Genomic DNA, 22,268 nt, shown 5'->3' with positions numbered 1-22,268 from the left:
GTAAGGGCCGAGTGAGAGCCCCGCCCACTGCGGCAGCTGGCAGGCCGCCCGCGAGGAGCACTGCGTTGAAGTCTGCAGGGCTCTGTAGGTCTTCTTATTAATTTTTAACTTGGCTCACGGGGTCCACTACCCGCGTGAGGCCGGGGGCTGGCACCGCGCATGTCTTACTGGCGTTCCTCTCAGGTTCCGGACAGGCATTGAGTCCCACTGCAGAGGCGTCCACTCCTCCCTCTCGAGGGGGCGGGGGGGCTTCAGGGTTTCCTCATGCGCTGTGGGGGTCCGGCTAGGTGCTCTCCAGGTCTCGATGCCCGCCCGCTCTCACTTGGCCTGCTGGGGAGTGTGCAGTCTCGCTGGGGCTTCCCCTGCACTTGTGTGTCCTCATCAAGGCTGAAACCTCGGTCGGTGATTTTGTGGCTTTCCCTTTCCCGATTTTAATCAGGATTTCTCCTTCTGGTGGGGGCGTTTGGGGGAGGGGGGGGCTTCACACAGCCTTCCACTTGTTATTTCCAGGGGGGGGGGGTCAAAAAGCGGGGGCTCAACTCGCTTCGTGAACCTGCGGATGCTGAGCTTACACGGTGATGTTCATCCGTGCGCCCCCTGGTGGCCAACCCGATAGTTCATTTTTTAAGCTTCTCAGGGTTCTCTTTCCCGAGTTTCAATCAATACAACAGGTTGGGCCTCTCAGGGTCCCCTTCCCCAAAGCTCTGGCCCCTTTCAATTTGGCCAAGTTCTAAGTTCCACAGAAAAAAATATAACAATTCTTTGCAAAGCTTTGATCCTTTTGATATTATGAAAACAATAAGTCTCCAACTTGGTTGGGCCTCTCAGGGATCCCTTCCCCAAGTGGCGGTCCCTTTTCAGCGCCAAACACCAGTTCAATTTTTCAGGATGTACCTTCCTTCTGAGAGAGAGAACGAACGCGCACGCACGCACGCACGCACACACACACACACACACACACACACACACACACACACACACACACACACACACCCCCCCCCCCCAACCTGTGGGGTACAGAGACTTTCAAAAAACGCCCGTTTGCTCCTCCCAGGCGTGACCACTATGATCTGCAACCATTGCTCTTTATTACTTACTCTTCTTTTAAACCTTTCACCTTCAGGTGCTTCCTGCACCCCTTCTCGTTTTCCTTGGCTTCTTGCCCATGCACACTTGCACCTTCCCTTTTCTGTTCCTTCTGTTTCACTGTGCACCCTTGCACCACCGTTTGCTTTCTCACGCTTCTCCTGCATGCCTAACACATTGACATCTATACCATGTACGTCTTGCATTTCCCCTTCATCATACACGCTTTACACAGTTTCACATGCCTTTCCCTTTTCTCTCCCGTGTCGCTAGCTCAACTTTCTTCTATTTCTCCTGCTTTGCTTCTTATATACTTTGTCCTTTGTACACTTTCAAACCTTTCCGCTCTGTGTCACTTTAAAATGGTGTCTTTCTCCTACTCTGCTTCAGTCAAACGCACGCTTCAGAGTTTCTCACTCACTCACTGGGCAGCGTCGCGTTGACAAGCGATTTCCACTGGATACACAGGGTTGAGGTCAGGATCTCACCACCTGCCCCTCAGGCACCGTTTGGACCAGCACACATGCTCCCAAGGAACGAGCAGGTTCTGAAACGCCACCAACAGGCTTCCTTACTCCGGCTCCTTGGAGGCACGGCTCCCTCGCTGTTAGGGAGAATTCTCATAAATGTGCTAATTCCCACGCCCTCCAGCTCTTTTGCTAAACTTTGAACTTTTTCATTCTGTTTGTGGTCTGTGATTATTTCTTTTGGTTATGGAGATTTAGACAACTCCATAGGCATCATCTTTTTATTTGCATCACACAGCACCCTCAGTGCAGTGGCACAGGGGAAGCCTTTTAGGCTGTCCCAGGGTTTAAATACCTTTTCTGGGATAAACTACTGTTTCCCAAAGAAAGTAAAGTGAAATTGACTTTACTAGTCTTTCCAAATTCCTAGACGCAGCACACACTATCTTACCAGTGCTGGAGGGGTTACTTAGTATCCCCCCCCCCCCATGTCTAGAAACTCATGTAGCAGTCAAATGCTACCCTTTCCTCTCGAAATGGCTGGTGGCAGTGGTTTTATAACGAACTACCATGATTGCGGGAGCCATGTTTTTCAAGATGGCGTCTGAGCCCCCTTTGTTTAAACAAGTCCCAGTCTTCTTTTTTCGCCATTTCTTTTTGGAAAGGTCCTTCTAGAGTTTGTCTCTGCGCGCCAAACCAGGATTGGTCCCCTTGTTCCTATGCCTTTGGCGGGCTTCAGGACTAAAGACAGCCTCTGGCGCCAGAGTGTCTGGGGTGGGCAGGAAGGGAAGGAGGTGCCCAAAACTTCCTGTGCTTAGTCTCCTAGGAGACCCAAATGCACTCTGGCATGATTGGCTGGCTGATTATACTGCAAGGACAGCCAACCTGCTGGGTGAGTGGCAGCTACGCTGGAATTAATGGAAAGAAACTGGATAAAAGGCGAGTCTCTTGATTTGGGAGGCAGAGTCAACCACTGGAACGAAAGAACCAAAGACGAGCTGAAAGAGGACGGCTGCTGCAACTCCTGGACCGTTGGTTCACCCGGTCAAGCCCTGCTGCAGGTTTGAATCGCCAAGTTCATCTCAACAGAAAAGCCTTCAAGGACGACTTCTCCCTTTTCATTGGTGGGACCAATCAACTCGTAAGCTACCTGGCTACCATTCTCGGAGCTGGTTGTATTTTCCTCCGAGTGCTGCAGGAAACAGAATAGCCAGGGAGAAGGACACCAGTTTGTGTGCTTGACTAAGCTACCGGAATTGAAGATTTGCCTTGCAAGCTTTTTTACCAGTCCCTGTGCAGTGCAGGAGTCCCCCGACATCCTCCCTCTCGTCCCCACGACTGAGGCTCAGGAACAGCGAGATCTGCAGTTTTTGCCATGAACAGATGTCTTCAGCTGCATCTTTTTCTTCATTGTAAGGTACTGTGAAAACCCGACCGGGAGAACTTTCCTCTCACTACAAAGTGCTTGAAACTTTGGCAACTTGCAGGCCTAGTCAGCTTGTGACCCAACATATGAATCTTTCTTTTACAAACTACTTCTGAGAACTTTGGCAAAGACTTTCCGTTTAACTTCCAGAACTGCGTTATCCTATACAAGACTTTAGCCCATTGACTTTGGCCTAACCTATTGCATTGAATCAACGCCTCTGGGGAACTCAAATGATTTGCACCGTTTAAGAGTAACTGTAATATACGTTTTTATTAACTTATGCCTTTTTGCTCCTACTTCAAATGCTCTTAATGCCATTTTGCTCCTCTTTCGAAGTAGTTTAAATGCCTCAGAACCTGATATTGTTAATTACTGAAGTATATTTCTGTGTGATCTAGATTGCCTCCGTTTTATAACGGACTGAAATAAATTAATATCTGTTTTACCAAGAAACCTCAAGTATAAGGGTCTATTTGAATACTTGTAATTATAGACCTCTCTAACATCCGTACAGCTCACATTCCCTCTTGAGAGAAGCCTGGCTGCTCAGCAACGCTACCACAAAACTGTGTAGTACAAACTTATAACAAATGTTGGTTTTGCTTACACCTGTAGTCCTAGTTGTGTGTAGTGGTCCCAAGGGGTACTGCATACAAACTTTGCCTAACACTCGCCATGCTGCAGCCCCTCTCAAACACTGGCTCAGCTTCTCGGCACACCGTTCCCCTCCAGGCTGTTTCTGCTGCTGCTCTGCGCTCCGTGGCATCTCGGGTCTTCACAGCATCCCCAGCTCGCTCACTTCCTTGTGTGAAACCACAACTTTTATAGTGAAATAAGTGGAGTCAGGTGTGAGAGGTCATTATTAAATGCCTGACCCAGCATATCAGAGGGACAACTGAAGTTTTTTCTATGGTAGGTTGCCCTTACTTTCTCCATGTTGTTTCTACGAGTAATCTTTACTGCTCCCGGTTGCCTCTTCCTTGTCCCAGTATTGGTTGGAAATGGGAAGGGGGAGAGGAAATGGGATTGAAAATGATTTTTATGGGTGGAATAATCATAGGATGACAGAAAGGGGAATCCCCGGGCCCTGTTTTTATACCACAGGGGCGATTCCTTTTTGTTGTTTCCTACTCCTGGTCGCGCATTGATTGTGTATAGGCGCGTTATAAATGCCATATCATATCCCCTGCTATAGAGATATTGTTCTTGACTGCCTCCCTTTGGGTCTGAAAGGTGGGGGGATAAATAAGTGTTGGGTTTAAAGTCATATTGTGGTTTCCTCTGACCCAACTCCCTCCCGCTTTTGTTCTAATACGGTATTTCCGCCTCTCTTGGATTAGGGACAAAGGGGCCTGCATATCCCATAGAGACATCAGGGTCATCTTCCTACTTGCCCATTATCCTGTTGGAATACTGCGCCTCACCTGGGGTATGTCAACGATCACAACCCTGGACTCCCCTACCCACGCTCGAACACCCCCAGGGTAGGGATCCGAAAGTGACGGCCTTCCCCAGGCAACCTGAATAGAGGATTCTCGGGGTCTACACGGGAGAATACCCCTAGGTTCCTCACATAGTATGTAATGGTTATGCAGGCCTGATAGTTTTTTCTGGCATTTGTGGTGGGAACCATACGCCAGTACCAAGGGTCAGTGACAGAAAGTCTGTGTTCTCCAAATTCTTGACATTTAGGTGATTAACAAGTTAATTCTGCACGCAAAAGAGATACATGAATGTCAATGATTTAATTACCTGCTTATCTAAATTCTTGTCATATTGAAGGATTTAAAACAGCACTTTCTGCATGCAAAAGCAGAAATTCTGGTCTAATACAAATATAACCAAGCATGACTTCAGTGACTTGATTCTAAGCAAACCAGCTTCTCAGCACACAGCGCTGAAATAAAGCATGCATCTTGTGTAATGTTTTGTATATTAAAGTAGATGTTATAAAGAAAATATGAAGATGACCTGTAGTAAAATCTTTATTGGGATAGTTTGTAGAAAATAGTACATAAAAGTTGCAATGTTAAAAATAATGGAGAAACATGTAACCTATGCAAAGACCAAACGTGTGATATGCACACTGTTCATTTTATTATTTCTAAAGATTCAGTACATCAATATAAATGTGGAAAGAATACTTGTACTTTTAAAGACAAAAAGAAATATCACCAGCAAGAAATCTTACTCAAACAGTCATGGTCTGTCATTTTGCACTGGGGTGGTGGGAGGGATAAGGTTCGTCCGCAATGGCCAAGGTTTTATTTACGTCCAGATCACCAGCAGGCAATTAAATGACTAAATGAATTTGATGTAAAGAAGTTGAATGACTTTAGCAATGACTTAACATATTGGTTCCAGGAATCATGATTCAGGTGACCGGGTTCTTTCTAACTCTATGGAATCAGACGTTAAGCCAACATTCTAGCTTTATAACAAAAAGGTTGATTGTACAGTGTGATGATTCACTAGGTGTCGTCACTGCTCCCCAAGGGGGAGCCCCTTCTCACAAGGCTAGGGAGGTGAGGCTGCTACCCAATAGTCTCCCTTGGGGTGGATTAATGTTGAAGGACCTCATGGGTAGGGACTCCCTTCCTGGGATAAGGACAACCCTCTGGTAAAAGTCGGCACAACACCCAAACCTAACCACCCAAACCTAACCCTCTGAAGCCCGTTGCTACCTTTCCACCAACCCGCCTCAATAACACTTCTATTTGTTACTGTAACATTATACCAGTTATTTTTACTGCCAACGATACAGATAGTAGGACTAACTCCAGTACCGACATGAAAAAGATCACCAATAGCATGACAATTACCAGCAGGGCCAGTACTGAGACGAGGTGGCCGCCATGAAGAATGACAGAAGACACAGGAACGGTATAGACTCCCGTGGGGGAGTTATGAGAAATAAATAAAAACGGACAAAGGACTTTAAGAGAGTCGCAGATCAGCCTGAATGACGGCCCAGCCCGGGAAGTTTGAGGGAGACGCAGAGAATGCAATGGGAAAGCCGAGGGCAGTCTGCTCCCAAAGGCAAACGATGGGAGTCCTGTGCCCGCTGTTGTGGAGAAGGTCATGGTCATGACTGGAGCCTGACAGAAGGTGATGCAACATCTGGGAGGTGGACTGAGCGGTCCAGCAATGGCGCTCACAATGTTGGTGAAAAGACCAGGAAGAAGGTACGTGGAGCGAGAGCTGCAGAAGCCGGAGACGCCCGCGAAGCATGGCGAGAAGACGCAAGCACCCAGGGAGAACTGGACCAAAGTGCCGGAGCCAACAAAGGTAACTGGCCGGGACCGTTAGGGGCTTGGAGGTGTGGGAGAGAGGCAAACCGCACAGGGAGAAAGATGCAAAGCATCTTCTTCGTGGCAGTACTTGTGGAGGGAGCCACCCAAGTGGGCCTAGTGAGAAGGGTAGAGAACCAAGGGTCTGGGACCTGAATAGAGGTGGAGCCTATGTTGATACGAGTCATGTACCTCGTGGCAGTACTTGGCTGGAGAGTGAACCAAGTGAGCTTGATGAGAAAGGGGGAGCAAACAGGGTCTGGGACCCAAACAAGTATCCAGGGGAAGGGAGCCATTCACCCTGGACACAATTATAACATAGTTGCTACGAACATCTAGGGGAAGGGAGTCTCCCCCCCCCCCTGGATCCAGCTTGAATATTATCAGAAAAGCCAGGGGATGGTAGTCAATCCCCCTGGTATTGATTGAAGTCCTGAAGATACTTTCTTTTAAACACCAGAAGGGAATCATTCCCCTGGTGAGAGAACTTTACTTTTGATAAAGACTTTTTGTTAGGGTGCAAGGGACAGACGCAAGGTTTGGACTTAGGACAGTGCTTTCTTTAGTTACAGACATTCTGACAGACCCTTTAGTTTTTAGTTTGAGGCAGGGAACCCCCTCTTAAATAAGGATAGATAGGTAGGTTTTTTCAGTTGCCTTCTTCTGCACCCTTACAAAAGATTCAGGCCATCCTCCTCAAGGAGAATTGCAAAGATAATTTCAAAGGAAAAAAGAACCATCAGACCTAAAATCTGAGAAACTCTGAGCAATGCCATTCCAATGTCAAAAGTCGGCATTCAAAAAACATATGGAGCAGATGAGCAGAGACCAATTTACAAATTGGCCAGCCCAAGGAAGCAACTAGGCAGCAAAAGTTTACTCTGAGCATAGGATTTAGTACTTTATAATGATATAACTGCAATATGGCTGACACATAAGACAGAAGGGGTTAGGAAGACGCGAGTGCCACTTCGCATGAACTTTGACCAGATTAGCCTACCCCTTCAACGGATCATCTACCATTAGTTCTATAGTTCTATATATTATTTTATTGTTATAGTTGTATATAGCCCAAAGAGTTTCTACAACTGATACAATACCAAGGAAACAGTGCATTATTTTTATGCTATTGAGGTTTAAAACCTAATCAACAGACAATAATAGTAAACATTATTTCCAATTAATCAACACTACAATTTACATTTCATTAACAATTTCATAAATACAGAATACTGTAAAAAAATGTTTTGCTATACAAATGGGTTTAAGTATCGTTAAATGTCATTGCACTGTAAATCTAACAGCTATGTCGTATTACTAATCATTATCTGAGCTGCTTTCCATACCCTATACAGAGCTATATATATCGCTTCTGTCGGAGTATTAAGACAATAATGCCAATAATGTATAGATGAAACGTCTTCAATATGATGAACAAAACTTTCATATTCCCCAATTATATATAGGTGCTAATACCAGACATTCAGTTAATGTGCCTTATTGTCTCTAGGTGTTCTACGATTTTGCAAATCCTACTTGCTCGTTTACTTTATTTAGCCTCCATTGAGTACCATGAGTGGCTTTTACAGGTAGCCGATTAGTTCTCATTTGGAGGCAAAATTTACGAATCTCCGGATTCGGACAACGGAGTAAATACCTGTGAGGACAGCGCCACTTATGGGTAATTCCTTCCAAGTACTGATAATTATGGAGAGAGCTCATATGAACAAAGTTGGTTTCCCAGTCCTTAATGGCTACTCGTTTTTTAAATGCAGACTTGATCGCCCCATATCGACCAAATCGTGAACAATCCCATGACCCACCCAGGGTTGTATATAGTTCTCTACACATTTGAATACATCCATTAGAGGGGTCGATCGCATTCAATTGAATAATATCTTCCCCAGTAATGGTAAGTTCTATACAAGGCCAAGTTTGGAAGAGTCTGCATAGAAAGGTTGTTCACAAAGCAAATTTCAATCAAGAATATTCTGTTCTGAAGATATTTAAAACTTGTGTTTCTGGATAAACTGCTTCTATTGCAGAGATCCTGAAAAGGACCGTAAACCATCTGTATCACATAACTGACCCACTTGAGAGACACCATGTGCCACTCAAATGCCCAGATACCATTTTAAGAGTCGACTGGGGGAGAATCATTACCCTAAAAATAAGTGAAATAAGGCGATCTGTAATATATTTAGATACTTGTTAAGCTTGCTCAAGTCATAGCCACATTCAATAGCCATGGTTTGAAATAAGAGGGTTCCTAAAATAACAGTGTCCCGTCTAAATAGGTCTACTCGTTAAACAATAGTGACTGTTTATTAAGTAAATAATCTACTTTGTCAAAAACGATTTGATTTCAGGTTCCAGCCGTGCAATAAAATATAAAATGGTAATTAAAGCCCCTCCCCTCCAGCCAAGTAAGTCTTAAATAATTGCTTTATTTGAGTCATGGAGATTCAAAGACTCAGAAAATATATTAAACTTAAGGAAGGATCAATGTTAATCCTACAAAGAAAGAAGGACAGCCTAGTTAGCCGATCCAAGAGCGTACAGCCGGTACTATTATCTTGCTACAGTTATCCAATACCAATTGACCAACAAATATTCTGTTGGATAAAACCCAGATATACACTCACTAAAAGCATGTATTCCAATGAGACGGCTATCTCTACAATTCCATGACAGAAATAGTTTGTCCATCATTAAGATCATGCTGTAAATTGATAAACTTATGTATCTGCGACACAGTTCAGATTGAGCAGGCCGACCACCATTAAGTCATCCACATAAGCTGCCACCTTAATTAGGCAACAACCAGACAAATAAAATGGATGGTTATCAGAGGAAAAGATCTTCATAAAAAAGGTCAATAATACAAATCATGTGGATAAAAGGGCAGCCTTGACGAGATCCCCTTTTCAGTGAGAATGGGGTAGACTATTACCTGTGCACAATACAGTCCTTCCACTTTGGGTTTATACCTAAACGGAATTCTTGTTCGGGAGAGTTAAGGAATATAATTTGGAAATCTATTTTGTTAGCTAGTTCCGTTTTCAGATGTTTTGGAAGCACACAGTAAATATTTTATGATTATTGCTGAATTAAAATACTCATGACTAAAAGTGGACAAATGTTCATTTTTATATAGGATAACCTTTGTATTCTCCATTTATAGCAGGGGTCTGCAGCAGTGGCTTGCCAGATGTTTTGGGCCAAAAATCCCATCAGATCAAGCAAGCATATTTAATTGTGAGGCATCATGGGATTCATAGTAGAAAACATCTGGAGAGCCATAGTTTGCAGACCCCTCCATGGATTTACAGTTTTATAAATGTACACCACTTTCATATATTATGCATTTGTCAATCCCTTTATTAAATAAAAGGCTAATAAAAAAATAGTCATCTCCAATGACATTTTAGCCAGAATTTGGCAAACCGATTTTTCATGAAATTCAAAATAGTTTTACCGATCCATATGGCTAAATGATTTCTTAGCAGGCATCCCTCTCGTAACGCATTTGCTTTGTTTCAAGTAAACTGTGAAGACACATTTATTTTCTTTTTTACCTCGTTAATTCTCATAACAAAGACCTACTACCATAAACAATGTAACCACTTATTTGCAGTTATTAAGGCCTTAAACAAGGTGTGTATCAAGGACAAGCATATCCACATCCTCCACAATGCATAGGGCATGGGTGGCCACGTCCTCAGCCGTCAACAAGGTAAATAATTGGCATCTTAGAAAATTAGGCTAGTATTGAAGTGACACCTCTGCAGTGACATCTCATTTAAAAAATAAGGAATGTTTATTTTCTGTGAATTTAAATGAAATAATTTTCCCCTTTAGTTGATATGGGTTTTCTCCTTTCTGTGAATACTACACTTTTATTATGTAGGGGGACAAGATATCTGTGCTACTGATTGTTGTGCATGAAATTCAAAGTAACATTTAGTTAAGAACATGGCATACCAGTTTCCCCAATTCTGTTTTCTTTTCTTCCGAGACCCTAGCTGCTAGGGAAATAGCAGCTACTCTTCGGGGCTGGGTAACCGCTATAATCCCTTGGCGTCCAATACCAGCTTCATAAAGATATTGGGGGATCTGGGTTGTCTTGCCTGATCCAGTTTCTCCTGAAAAACACAACATGTGATTAAGAACTCTACAATAAAAAGGAGCACAAATAAGAGCAGTTTTGTAAAGATAAACCAGTAGTTCAACAAGCTACAAGGTGATATAATGAACCTCTTAAAAACAAACATTTTAACTCAGTCATAAATATGCTCTCCCTGTATAAGGTCACAGAAAAGGTCAGTGTCACAGATGTATTGCTTAAGGAAGGTACCACTGATTAATGCACATGGCGTGATGTTACTTACGCGGGGCAACATACAGCAATTGGCAGATGTGGAGAATGCAGACATGTAGAATGTTGAAAATTACTAACAGTTTAGAGAGCACAAATTGACCTATGAGGTCAAATTATCAAGCATGATTTGAGATGATGCTCTCCTGCGCAGGTCTCCAGATATGGATTTGAGGTAAGAGGATTTTCACATTTGACTTTTTTTGTGTGAAGTTGTGAATACTTTTTTTTAACCCTCCAAAAAAATGAAACTGATCTCATTTCCAAATGCCACATTTTTTAGGTAATTAAAAATCTATTTTAAATGTAACATTTTCTCATCAAGAAGCAATATATCAGAGGCACTCTTTGTGGAAGGTGCTGCTCGTACCACTGGTCTGAATACATCACCTGGGCAGTGCAGGTTGCATAAAAGTGTCACATGTATGCACTTGCGTCTGTGTATTTTAACACTCATTTCGGACTACAGATAGTACTCCATTTGAAAGGGAGGGGGCTCAGCGTTCTCCCAACTAAACATTTTTTTCTTTTAGATGATAGTCAGTAAGACGTTATCTTTAATGTAGAGTTAAGTAAAGGGAATCAAAAAGTCAAAAAGTAACAATTTCTTCAAACCATTTACAAAGAATTCCATCATTAGTCCATGTAGAAAAAAAAGAGAAAAAACAAGATCCAAAATTATCTAGTGAGAGTTAAATCATCCAAACTATATAAGTTCCCAATGTAAAACAAGATCTATGTACATCTGCGGCTAGTTAGTTCATCCAAAATGTTAAATGAATTCCCAAAGGTTAGTGTAACGATATATCAAATTAATATCATTACCAGCCATGTAGTTATCCCATATATTGTTGGTAGTGATGTGATTTGTTATCATAGTAACAGTAGGCCAGTACGATGAACCAAAAGTTACTTAAAGGTTTCTAGTAGCACATCCACACATGAACTACAGGAGTGATCCACTCTGGAAATGTTTAATCTAGCCCCAATAACCTCAAGGGACTCCACCTGATTTGAGTTTCACTTTCAGGGAATATTATTTTGGTAAGAAATAGGGTTCTACCGAATAGTAAATGTACTAGTCTGTCGAATGCCGAATAGTTGGCCTAAGTACTCATCTGCAGCCGAATACGAAGCAGAGGTGTGTTTTTACAAACATGTTCTAGGAAATGATAAACACCACTTCAAATAAAAAAATTTAAAAACATTTTTAAAACAGAAGTGTAATACACTTCTACCGCTGAGCACCGTTATCGCATGCTCAGCAGAGAGCCTGGATAGACTACGAGATTTGCACATTTCAAATGGTAAAATTCCCTTTGACAAAGAAAACCGCTGAATCATTCCCCCCCACACACAAAAGCATGTAGCATTTCCCCAATACAAAGGGTAGCATATGTAGCCTTGAACAGCATCATGGCCCAACATATGTTGCTATTTTACAACTAAATGAAATTGCAAAGTATTCAGCATTTGACAACAAATTGCAATGTATACAGCATATCCCCCCCACCACTCCATCAACACACTGCAATGTATGTAGCCTTTCCCCAAAACACACAACAACGCATGTGGCTTTCCCACATCATATCAGCACATGTAAGCTATCCGCAACAACAAACTTTGATGCATGTAGACATTCCATAATAACACTTCAATGTGTGAGGGGTCAGAAATGTGATGCAGAGGAAAGCCTCACTATCCCCACCCCGACAAGGATTTCCCTGCCTAAAATAAAGGAAACACACTAACAAAGTATATCTGTCTCTCACACTTATACATACAATAAATAAACTTTGTAATGTAACCACCGTCTCTCCTTATAACCTGGGCGAATTCACCTGCCCCAGATTTAAGTTGAATTCTTCTTCACAGTTCAAGAAAAGAAAATAAGGGAATCCTGGTTCACAACCATGTTCCATCACTGTTCTCTGCAATTTCAACTTGTCAATAGAAGGTTTCAACACTTCAATGATTTAACAAAGAAAAGAAAGCTCTTCCTTGAACAAGTATATGATTTATCCTCCTTAGATAAAAGAACACTTTCTCAGGTCCTCAAATGCAACAATAATTGTCTTGGTAAGGATGATTTGGCACAAATGATATGTTCTAAAGGAATACAACTTCTTTGCAACAACTTTACACAGTTCTTCCTTCAGCACCACAAATTGTCTTTGTCGGGACCACTTTGTAGCACTTCCTCAACTTCTACCAGGTTTACTCTCATGCCAGGCCTACTGCTCCAAAGGTTTGGCATCAGGTATACTCCCCTGCCTGGACACAGTTTCACAACAACTCACAACAACTGCCTTTGTGGTTAAGATCAACTGATAAAACGTTCACAACAGCTTCACAGTATTCAACAGATTGCAGCTTCACTCTTCAGGGAAAACAGTGATTCACAGTGGTGTTTTCCACTTCTGTAAATAATACTCACACTGCACATGTAACCAAATATATATATGGTCTCACTCTGCTCCTTCATTGCCTTTCATAATGTGCGTTTACACCAGCTTTTACCATATGTTGGACCAAGGATGGGCAACACGTTGCATAACTTATAGACCTTTCATTAGCCCCCTTTGCCGTTGGCTATACCTGCTGGATTGTATTTGCCTTGATTTTAGCCTCTTTTGGCTTGGTCAATGCTTGTAGGTATTAATTCTTAACAATATCAGGCTGCTGGGTTGTCCACAGACTCACGCTTTTAAAGTCAGTCATTTGGCATGGTTACATAGGGTTTTCGCCGCTTTTCATTATTTCAGTATTTACAATTACTTTAAAAACCACTTTCGCTCATAGGTGAGTGCCACTTACTCGCTGAACGCCTACCTTGTACTCACCGAGCAGGTGTGGAGTGCTCTGGGTGTCACTACCAACTTGTGTACTCACTAAGTAAGGCATACGCTTCCGATTCCCTTACCGCTTGCAGGACTTTTGCTTCTATGGCTTCTCGCGACATGGCACACTGCTTCTCTTAGCCTGCCTTCGCCCATGTCACTTCCAACAGAAGCTCCTCTGGCTCCTGAGGCCCGCTGGTGCAACAACCCAAACACAGAGTCAGCCTTGAGGCCCTCGGGTGCATGCCAGCCACCAGAGACTGCCTCCTGGAAAGGAAAGCTTCCCTCGCTTTCGCTTCTCGCTGTGCAGCCTCTGCAGAACAGGTCTCCAGAGAGCAAACTTCTCTCTTGCACACTTCTGATGCATGCCCTCTGCACTTCAGGATTCGAGAACAGACTCTCTCAGGAACGGCAGATGAGATCTGCCGAACAGTGGTCCCAGCATCATCTTTCTCCTCCAGCTTCTGCCTCGGCTGCCTACTCTAACCACGCTATTGCTTCCTCTGCTCTTCTCTATAGCCTGCACCGCAGGGGGCCTTTTAAGCCTCTCAGTCTACCACAGGTGTGGATTGTCCGCATAAACAAGCTGATCATTCCTGCAACATTGGTCTTTAGCCCTTTTCGTCGCCCCAGTACCTAGGGAATTATGGGACTTGAAGTCCCCAATGACAAAGTTAGGTTTTTGATTTTTACTTTTGAACCCAAGTCTGTTCCCTATGGTATTTCTATAAAGGAACATCACAATGATTAGTCAACAGACTTGATTGAAAAGGGGAAGGCAGTTCTTTTAAACAGGTATGACTAGCAGATACCCTTTCACTGTGCTTTAGGAAGGTCTTTAGCTTTACAAGTCCAATAAATAAAAATAGAAGTCTCCAAGGTTTTGGAAGGATTTTCATTTCTCTCAAGGCATAGGAGCTTGTGATATTTTCACCCCTTTTAATATGTGTATCTTGAGGAACAAAAAGATGGCTATTACAACAAGCCATTACACAGTTTGGCATTAAGGAGACCGCTTCCCTAGAAGACAACAAATACTGCGTCTCATCCCACAGAGTCCTCTCATTCCCCTGGGCCTTCTCTCCTCCCAGGTGGTGCTTCCGCAGAACACCACCCCCAAGGTCAGGTAGTGTCTGCCTTTCCCTGGCCACCAGGGAGGAGAATTTAGGTGGGGATTCAGCAAGTAGTACGTAGGACTCTTCACAAATGTCTGCAAATAAAGCAGTCAGATAGCTCGATGAGTTTCTGGCAAGATGCTTGGGATCTGTGTACACACTGTAGATCACAAAATCAAATCCCAACAGGGCACTCTATCATTCATCTTTCCAAGGCCATATCTTGACCATGCAGCCTATCCATCGAGTAATGTATAAAGGTGTGGACAGAAGCCCATGTGTCTGAGTCAAAAATATTCCTAATAGGAACTCCCTGCTGCAGGGCTGTGGAAGTAGCCACGTACTAGTGGAATGAGCTCTCAACCCTTCAGGAGGGTCCTTGCCCACCAATCGGTAACATTCAGTAATGGTGAGGATAATCCACCTGGCCAAGGTCTGTTTGGTAACAGCCTGGCCCAATCGGTGTCCAGAATATGCCACAAAGAGTTAATCGTCCACTCTGACCCTGGACATACTAGAAATAAAAAAGCTCAGAGCTCTCGTAGGGTCCAACCTATGGAGTTGCTCCTCTTCCATACAAGTATGAGGAGGAGGAGGAGAATAGAAAGACTGAAAAACCACTTTCTGGCTTAAATGAAATTCAGATACTACCATAGGTAGAAAGGAAGGATGTATCCTCAGTACAACCCTATCCTTGTGGAACACATTAAAGGGTGGCTTAGATGAAAGTGCCTGCAATTCACTCACTAGGCGAGCAGATGTAACCGTAACCAAGAACATGGTCTTGAAAGACAACAGTCTCAAAGGACAAGAGTTCAAAGGTTCAAATGGAGCACCCATCAGGAATTTCAAAACCAAATTCAGATCCCAAACGGGCACCTGGAACGGGGACGGCGGGAACACATTGGTGAGCGCTTTAAGAAATTGGGAAATCAAGGAATCTTAAAATAAGAACATTCTTCAGACGAGCGATTGAAGATAGACAGCACCGCCAGGTAAACTTTAATGGTACCTACTTGAAGGCCCCTGTGGGCCAAGGAAAGAAAGATATAGAACCATGGGAATGGAACTCTGAAACGGATCAACATTTAGTCCTCTGCAACAGTCGCAAAACTTATGCCAACGGTACAGGTTGTTGCTGGCCGCCTGGCCGAAAGCAACACCTCCATCACGTCATCCGGGAGGTCCCAATCCTTATACCTCAACCTTTCAGATATCAAGCGTGAAGGTTGAGAGTCTTGACCTCTGGATGAAGAACCCGACCCCACCCCCCCCTTCGCGAGGTAGCGAGCAGATCCTCTCGGTAGGGAAGAGGGTGTGGAGGGCAGATGGACATTTCTAGAAGGTCCGGGTACCACGCTCTCCTGGCCCAATCCGGAGCAATGAGGATCATGTGGGATCCAAACCTCCGCAACCTCCTTAACACTTGAGGAATGACGGGGACCGGAGGAAACTCATACTGAAGTGGTAATGACCAATCCACTACGAAGGAGTCTCCTAAGGCTTCTCTCAGAGAAAATCCCATTGAGCAGAATTTAACGCACTTCCGGTTGGCACTTGTCACGAAGAGATCCCCTTGTGGGGTTTCCCAAAGGGCGAAGATCTCCAGAAGGACTTCCTGGGCCAACTCCCACTCGTGAGAGACTATGCTCTGCCTGCTCAGAGCATCCACCGGTGCATTCTCCTCTCCGGCCAGATGAACTGCCGAGAGTGATATTCCCTGCTGGAATGCCCAGAACCAGAGCTGCATCGCCTCTCTGCACAACAGAAGTGACCTTAACCCCCCGACCCCCCCCCCCTTTTTGTTGAGGTAATGCATGGCCACTGTATTGTCCGTTATGATCAGAACACATTTCCCCTGCACAGACGGCAGAAAAGCCTTCAGGGCCAGCCTGATGGCCCTCAGCTCTAACAGGGTTGATGTGGAGTTTGGACTCCAATGGAGACCAGCGACCGCTGGCGGTCAAATCTTCGGCATGAGCTCCAAATCCTGTGAGGGAAGCATCCGTCACTTGTGTCACCTCCTGCCACGGTTGCCAAAATGGCTCCCCCTTCATCAGGTTCCCCTCGTTGGCCCACCACAGCATATCCTGTGAGACAGAGTGGAATCTGAACGGGATCGGACATCTTGGCTGAGAATTGTGACCACTGCATCTTGAGGACCCATTGGAGGGATCTCATCCTCAGTCTGGCCTCTTGCAACAGAAAAATGCAGGATGCCAAGAGGCCGAGCAACCTTAAGAATTCAAAAGCCGGGAGACTCTGGGCATGTTGAAACTTGTCCACCACCTGCACAATGTGATGAGCCCTCACCTTGGGAGGTGAGCACCTCTAAGGACGTGTCCAACACAGCCCTGATGTACTGAAGCTGTTGGGAAGGTGTCAGAGGAGACTTCTTGAAATTGAGGGAGAAGCCCAGCTTGTGGAGAGGGCGGCAGGTGAGACCGGGATGAGCCATCGCTTGAGTGGGAGAATGCGCCCGGATCCGCCAGTCGTCCAGGTAGGGGTAGACGTGAATCCCCCCTCACCTGAGATACGCTGCCACCACCACCCTTAGCTTGGTGAAGACCCTCGCGGCGGAGGTCAACTCAAATGGCAGGACCCGAAACTGAAAGTGCGAGTCGCCAGCCGCAAACCTCAGATACTCTGTGCTTTGGATGAATCGGCACATGAAAGTAAGCATCCTGTAGGTCCAGAGACACCAATCAATCCTGAAGTTGAAGGGCCTGGAGGACCTGAGAAAGAGTGACCATCTTGAACGTCCTTCCTGAGAAGTTTGTTCAACCAACGCAAGTTCAAGATGGGTCTCAATCCCCAGTCTTTCTTTGGAATCGCAAAATATGGGGAGCACCATCCCTTGTTCCTCTCCGCTACAGGCACCAGTTCTAGAGCGCCTTTCTCCAGCAGGGTCAAGATTTCCTGCACAAGGAGCGGATCTGGAAGCTTCAAAGAGATTACCCGGGGGATTGTTGTGAGGCCGCTTTAGGAAGGGAAGGCAGTAGCTGTGGGCTATTGTATCCAGAACCCACACATCCGAAGTAATAGCTCGACATTCTTCGAGTCGCTGAGATAGTCTGCCCTCAACCGGCGAACAATGGAACATGGTGTCATGATTGTTTTGGAGCGCCTGAAGGCAAAGAGGCAGCTGCCTGAGAGGCTTTGGCACCCCTATTTCCCTGACCACCACAGGTACTTTTACGCTGACCCCTTTGGCTGGCGGCTCCTCTCGTTCTATCAAAGGAGGAGTAATGATGAAAAGAACCTCCCCTCCACTGTTGTCCCCTAGGACCAAAAGGCAGAGATTGACGCACAGCTGCACTCAAAGATTTTGCCACAGCTTTTGAGGTCTGCAACCCCTCGTCAGCCTTGCTACCAAACAAATGGGCGCTGTCAAAGGGCATGTTCAAAAGACGGCCTTGCACATCCAGAGCAAAGCCAGACTTCCGCAACTACGGAAATCTGCGTATAACGGTGCTCGCAGCCATGGACTGGCTAACACTGTCGGGCATGTCCAAACCCGACTGAAGGGACTCGCACATGGCATCCTTGCCATCCTGCACGAGAGCAAGGAAACCATCCCTTTCTTCCCCTTCAGGAATATGCTCAGTAGCTAGAGAAACAATTCCACAGAGTGGGTGAAATTCTTGCTCAGGCACAAGTGGAGTTGGCTGACAGCGCAATACTCCCCGCAGAAAACCCCTTGCATGCCCAACCATTGAAGCGTTTGTCGTCCCAATCAGGAGGGATGGTAGGGTACGCCGCCTGCCTCGAAGTGGCCATAGCCGCCTGAACAACCAAACTCTCGGGAGTGAGATGTGATGAAAGGTAGCTAGGGTCGCTACCGGAAGGGCAGTATATTTTTAGTTAACGATTTGTTAACTGCGGGAAGAGATTCTGGTGTCTGCCAAGCAGCCGCCACCCTTTTCTGCAACGTCAAATTAAAAGGTAACACCAGGTCAAAGGACGGACCTTGATCCAAAATATCCGTTAAGTCATCCTGAACAAAAGCTTCTGGAGGACTAAACAAACCAAGATACTCCGTAACCCTAGCCATCAGTCTCCTGTAAGACGACTCAGCATGAGCCCCAGGCTCAGGTCTGCCAAACTCCACCTCAGGAGAAGTGTCCAAGCCACTGGCATCATGAAGAGATTGCTGTAGCTCTTCCAACCGACTGTCCCAGGAAAAGACAGGAGGCACATCAGGCTCACCAGGGTCAAATACTAAATCTGACCTCTCCTCATCCTCAGAGGTCATCCAGAGGGAGAAATAACTCCTGCCTTGGGACAGGAGAGGGTCTGGAATCCTTAACAGGCCTCACAGACTTGAGGTAGCCTTCCTTGGAGGATCCACAGCACCAGGGACCTCCATTGGCAAATTCCAGCCAAAAGGCCCCGAAGGCGTCGAGGGCTTCGGTGTCGACAACAGCGCTGAGGGCTGGTGTGAAGGCAAAGCTTCGACATCCGTATCCGACAGATATGGCGCCGGCGCAAACCTCGAGCACTTACCAGACTTCTGCGGTCTCACTGGGGACGATGACCGAGATCTGGAAGCACGTCTCTGGCGATCAACCTGAACCTTGTCCGAACGGGACCTCCAAAGTTCCAGATGAGAATCGCGCCGAGGACCCAAGCCCAGAGGCGCACGAACCAAGACCATTCCGTTCCTTACTTGCCGGCTTCTTCCGAAGGCGCAGATGGAACTGTGTCCCGGGATTGGAAAATTGCCAGCATCTGCTCCCTGAAGGCTGCCCATTCTTACGGAGTCGAGGACTTAGGACAAGCCACTTTCCTTGCAGCGCCATCCAAGGAGGACGACAGGGAAGGTGACGGCGCTTCCGGCAATGCCGAGGACGACGAATGGCGGGAGTCACTCCGGGACCGAGATCCCCGGGACTCCTTCTGACGCGGAGAGTCGCCCCTCGAATTGTCGGTGGACATCCCCTTAGACGTTTTACAAGACTTACTGGGTTTAGAACCCCTATCTACCTGTAACTTCACCTTACGCTCCCGCAAGGCGTTAGCAGTCAGCGACTGCCATTTGGAACAGTGGTCGGTGTCATGACTCTCGCCCAGGCACCACAAACAAATGCGGCGTGTCCGTAATCGACATCGTTTGCAGAAAAAACTGAACTGAGGCTACAGGCGCTGTGCGTCCTATTTATAACATCCGGTGATGTCGCCCTCAACGGTGGCCTTCAAGGGACATCGACCTGAAGCCATCGACGCAGGACGCCCTCTACCGAAAAAGTTTAAGTACACAGCTGTGGACATTACAGGTCAAAGATGTGGAATATGATGGTGGACACAATCCATTCGAAATAAGGTGGGAAACACTGTTGATGCAATTTTGCAAGTATATAGTGGGTATATTAATTTTAGTTGATAGATCTACAATAGCCTGCCCCTTATCAGAGACAGGGAAACCGAGTCAGATGAACATTACAAATTACCACATCTAATGCAGTGCGCAATAGGTAAATATTTACTACACTTTTGCTCAGTGTTAAAAATATAGTCCAGAGTACACACTGAGTAAAATGTGGCAAAGTGCCAGGTGTAGCATAACTTACAAAGGAAATTCAATCGTTGCGCGATCAGTATGGAGCTAAGCCGGCATAGATTAAACTCAAAATACATATACTCAATAGGGGTTGAAGGAGGCAAATTTCCTTTCAATGCGATCAAGGGCCATACCATGTTTTATGCACCATATCTCTGCCTCATATGTTATAATAGCCAGTATTTTGGTGCAATAGACTGATATTTGCACTGACTGCATGTCACCATGACTATGTGAAAAGGCTTCAAGTAGACCCGTATGATGGTTTAGTTTCAATGCTGTGTTTTGCAATTGCAGATGCCAGCTTAGCTGGTTGTCAATTATTATACCAAGATATTTGTATTCCAACACTGTCAACAGGGCAATTGTTTAAAGTCCAACTGAAAGACTTGTGTTTAGCCTTAGTAGGGTGAAAGGCCATAATTTTGGATTTTTGGAGGTTTATTTTTAATCCATTCTGTAAGGCATAAGTATACAAGAGATTCAGTTGTGCTTCAACCCATTAGGGGTATATAGTCAATTATAATATCATCGGCATAGCCTAATCACTGTACAAGGCTCAATTTTCAGGGGGATGGGCTTTTTCAGTGAGCAGGGCATTGGGTAAATCAGCCAGATATAAATTAAAACAGCACCATGTTGATTTGTTGGAATTCTAACTCTGGTATTCATGTGGAGAATGGGCATGGTTAGGAGCTCCTTTGGGACGTTTCAATTTTGTAGTTTGAGCCAAAGATGGTTCCTCGTCACTATCAAAAGCAGAGCTGAAATCAATGCAGTAGTATAAAGTTTTGGAGATAGATTCTCTTCCTATATCGATTTTAATATATGGAGACATATATATATATATTTTTTTTTTGTTAAAGGGACGTTATGGTTAAGTTGCACTAGCAAAAACCTATGAAATTCAATGGAAAAACGTTTACAGCGATGTTATGGTTACAGGTAAAACCGAAAACCCCCCGAAATTCGACAGTTATGGTAAACTAAGCAACCATAACTCGTGCCACCAGTGTGCACTGCAAGGACTAAAACCCATGACATCAAAGATGCCATCACAAATCTCATTCATGACATCACGTGTGTCTCCCTCTTTTTTGTTCACCACCATGCAGCACCGGGAGCAGTAGAATGTATTTCTATGTTTTATTGTTCCCCATGTACTGCACTTTGCCCTCCCCCTTCCCATTCACTTGCGCACTCTCAATGTCAGCTGGCCTAGAGGAGTCAATGTCTTTGTGGCCTCCGTTCCACCTGCTTATCTTTGGCGCGCCTTCACACACACTTGTATGGTGGCACGATACAAATGGCACAAAATACCATAGCACATCATATCATATGAGGCACACACTACACTTATAACATGATGCCTGCCACGCACCTTGTACACTTCACAATATGGTCTTCCCATTGTAATGCATGTACTACAAATGTCGGAAAAGGGATCCCACAAAAGCAGCAGGGAATGTATATTAGCAATGTTAAGCAAGTGCTTGCAGTGCATGTATACAAACAGGATGCATTCCCCTTACCTTGCACATTTTCACCATAGCCTCCTACATTTATCTGTACAAACAGACCTTCTGTCACAGAGTTTGTGCACACACCACAGCCAGCAACCACATTGCCCAATGGCTTAGCCTCCACAGTGTCAATGCTATAGGTGCCATCCTAAATATAGCCAGATCTGCCACGTCTAATCCTCAAAGTCCTGCGGAATCCGCGGCATTACCATGCTAGAAACTGGAGGGGAGGGGATTGTGTCTTTAGGATGGTCTCTAAAAACACATTTTTGTTTTTGTCGTGTGTTTTTTTATGTACGTGCATTCCTAAAAAATGTTTCATGTTTTTCTCACTATTGCTCACTGTTTGCTTCTCCTGACATTTTTCTCGACTAAAGATGAACGGTTATCTTACATTGCTACAGGATTCTCTGCAGAGCTTCGTGCAGAGTGGCAAACACAGCGGCATTGCCAATAGTAGTAAATAAGTGCCATTTCCTTGTAACCACTGGAAATCTTGCTGGTTATTAATGCTTTCATAGTCTGTGCAGAACATCCCAGCACTGCACATAAAGTTGCACATGCTTCGCTTTAGCCAACA

The 22,268-nt window shown here is 45.0% G+C and overlaps 1 protein-coding gene across 1 annotated transcript in view; it reads right to left on the bottom strand.

Annotated features, from left to right (window-relative positions):
- DHX33 (DEAH-box helicase 33) overlaps window positions 1–22,268 on the bottom strand; it is a 474,726-nt gene that overhangs the window by 410,247 nt on the left and 42,211 nt on the right. The window contains exon 2 of the mRNA XM_069614599.1: window positions 10,257–10,417. Coding sequence (XP_069470700.1) covers window positions 10,257–10,417 — 161 coding nt within the window. The remainder of the gene's footprint in view (window positions 1–10,256; window positions 10,418–22,268) is intronic.

The sequence above is a fragment of the Ambystoma mexicanum genome, chromosome 9, assembly GCF_040938575.1.
Source record: "Ambystoma mexicanum isolate Mex_15411 chromosome 9, UKY_AmexF1_1, whole genome shotgun sequence".
In the NCBI taxonomy this organism is placed as follows: domain Eukaryota; kingdom Metazoa; phylum Chordata; class Amphibia; order Caudata; family Ambystomatidae; genus Ambystoma; species Ambystoma mexicanum.
This window is presented reverse-complemented; position numbering and strand designations above follow the sequence as displayed.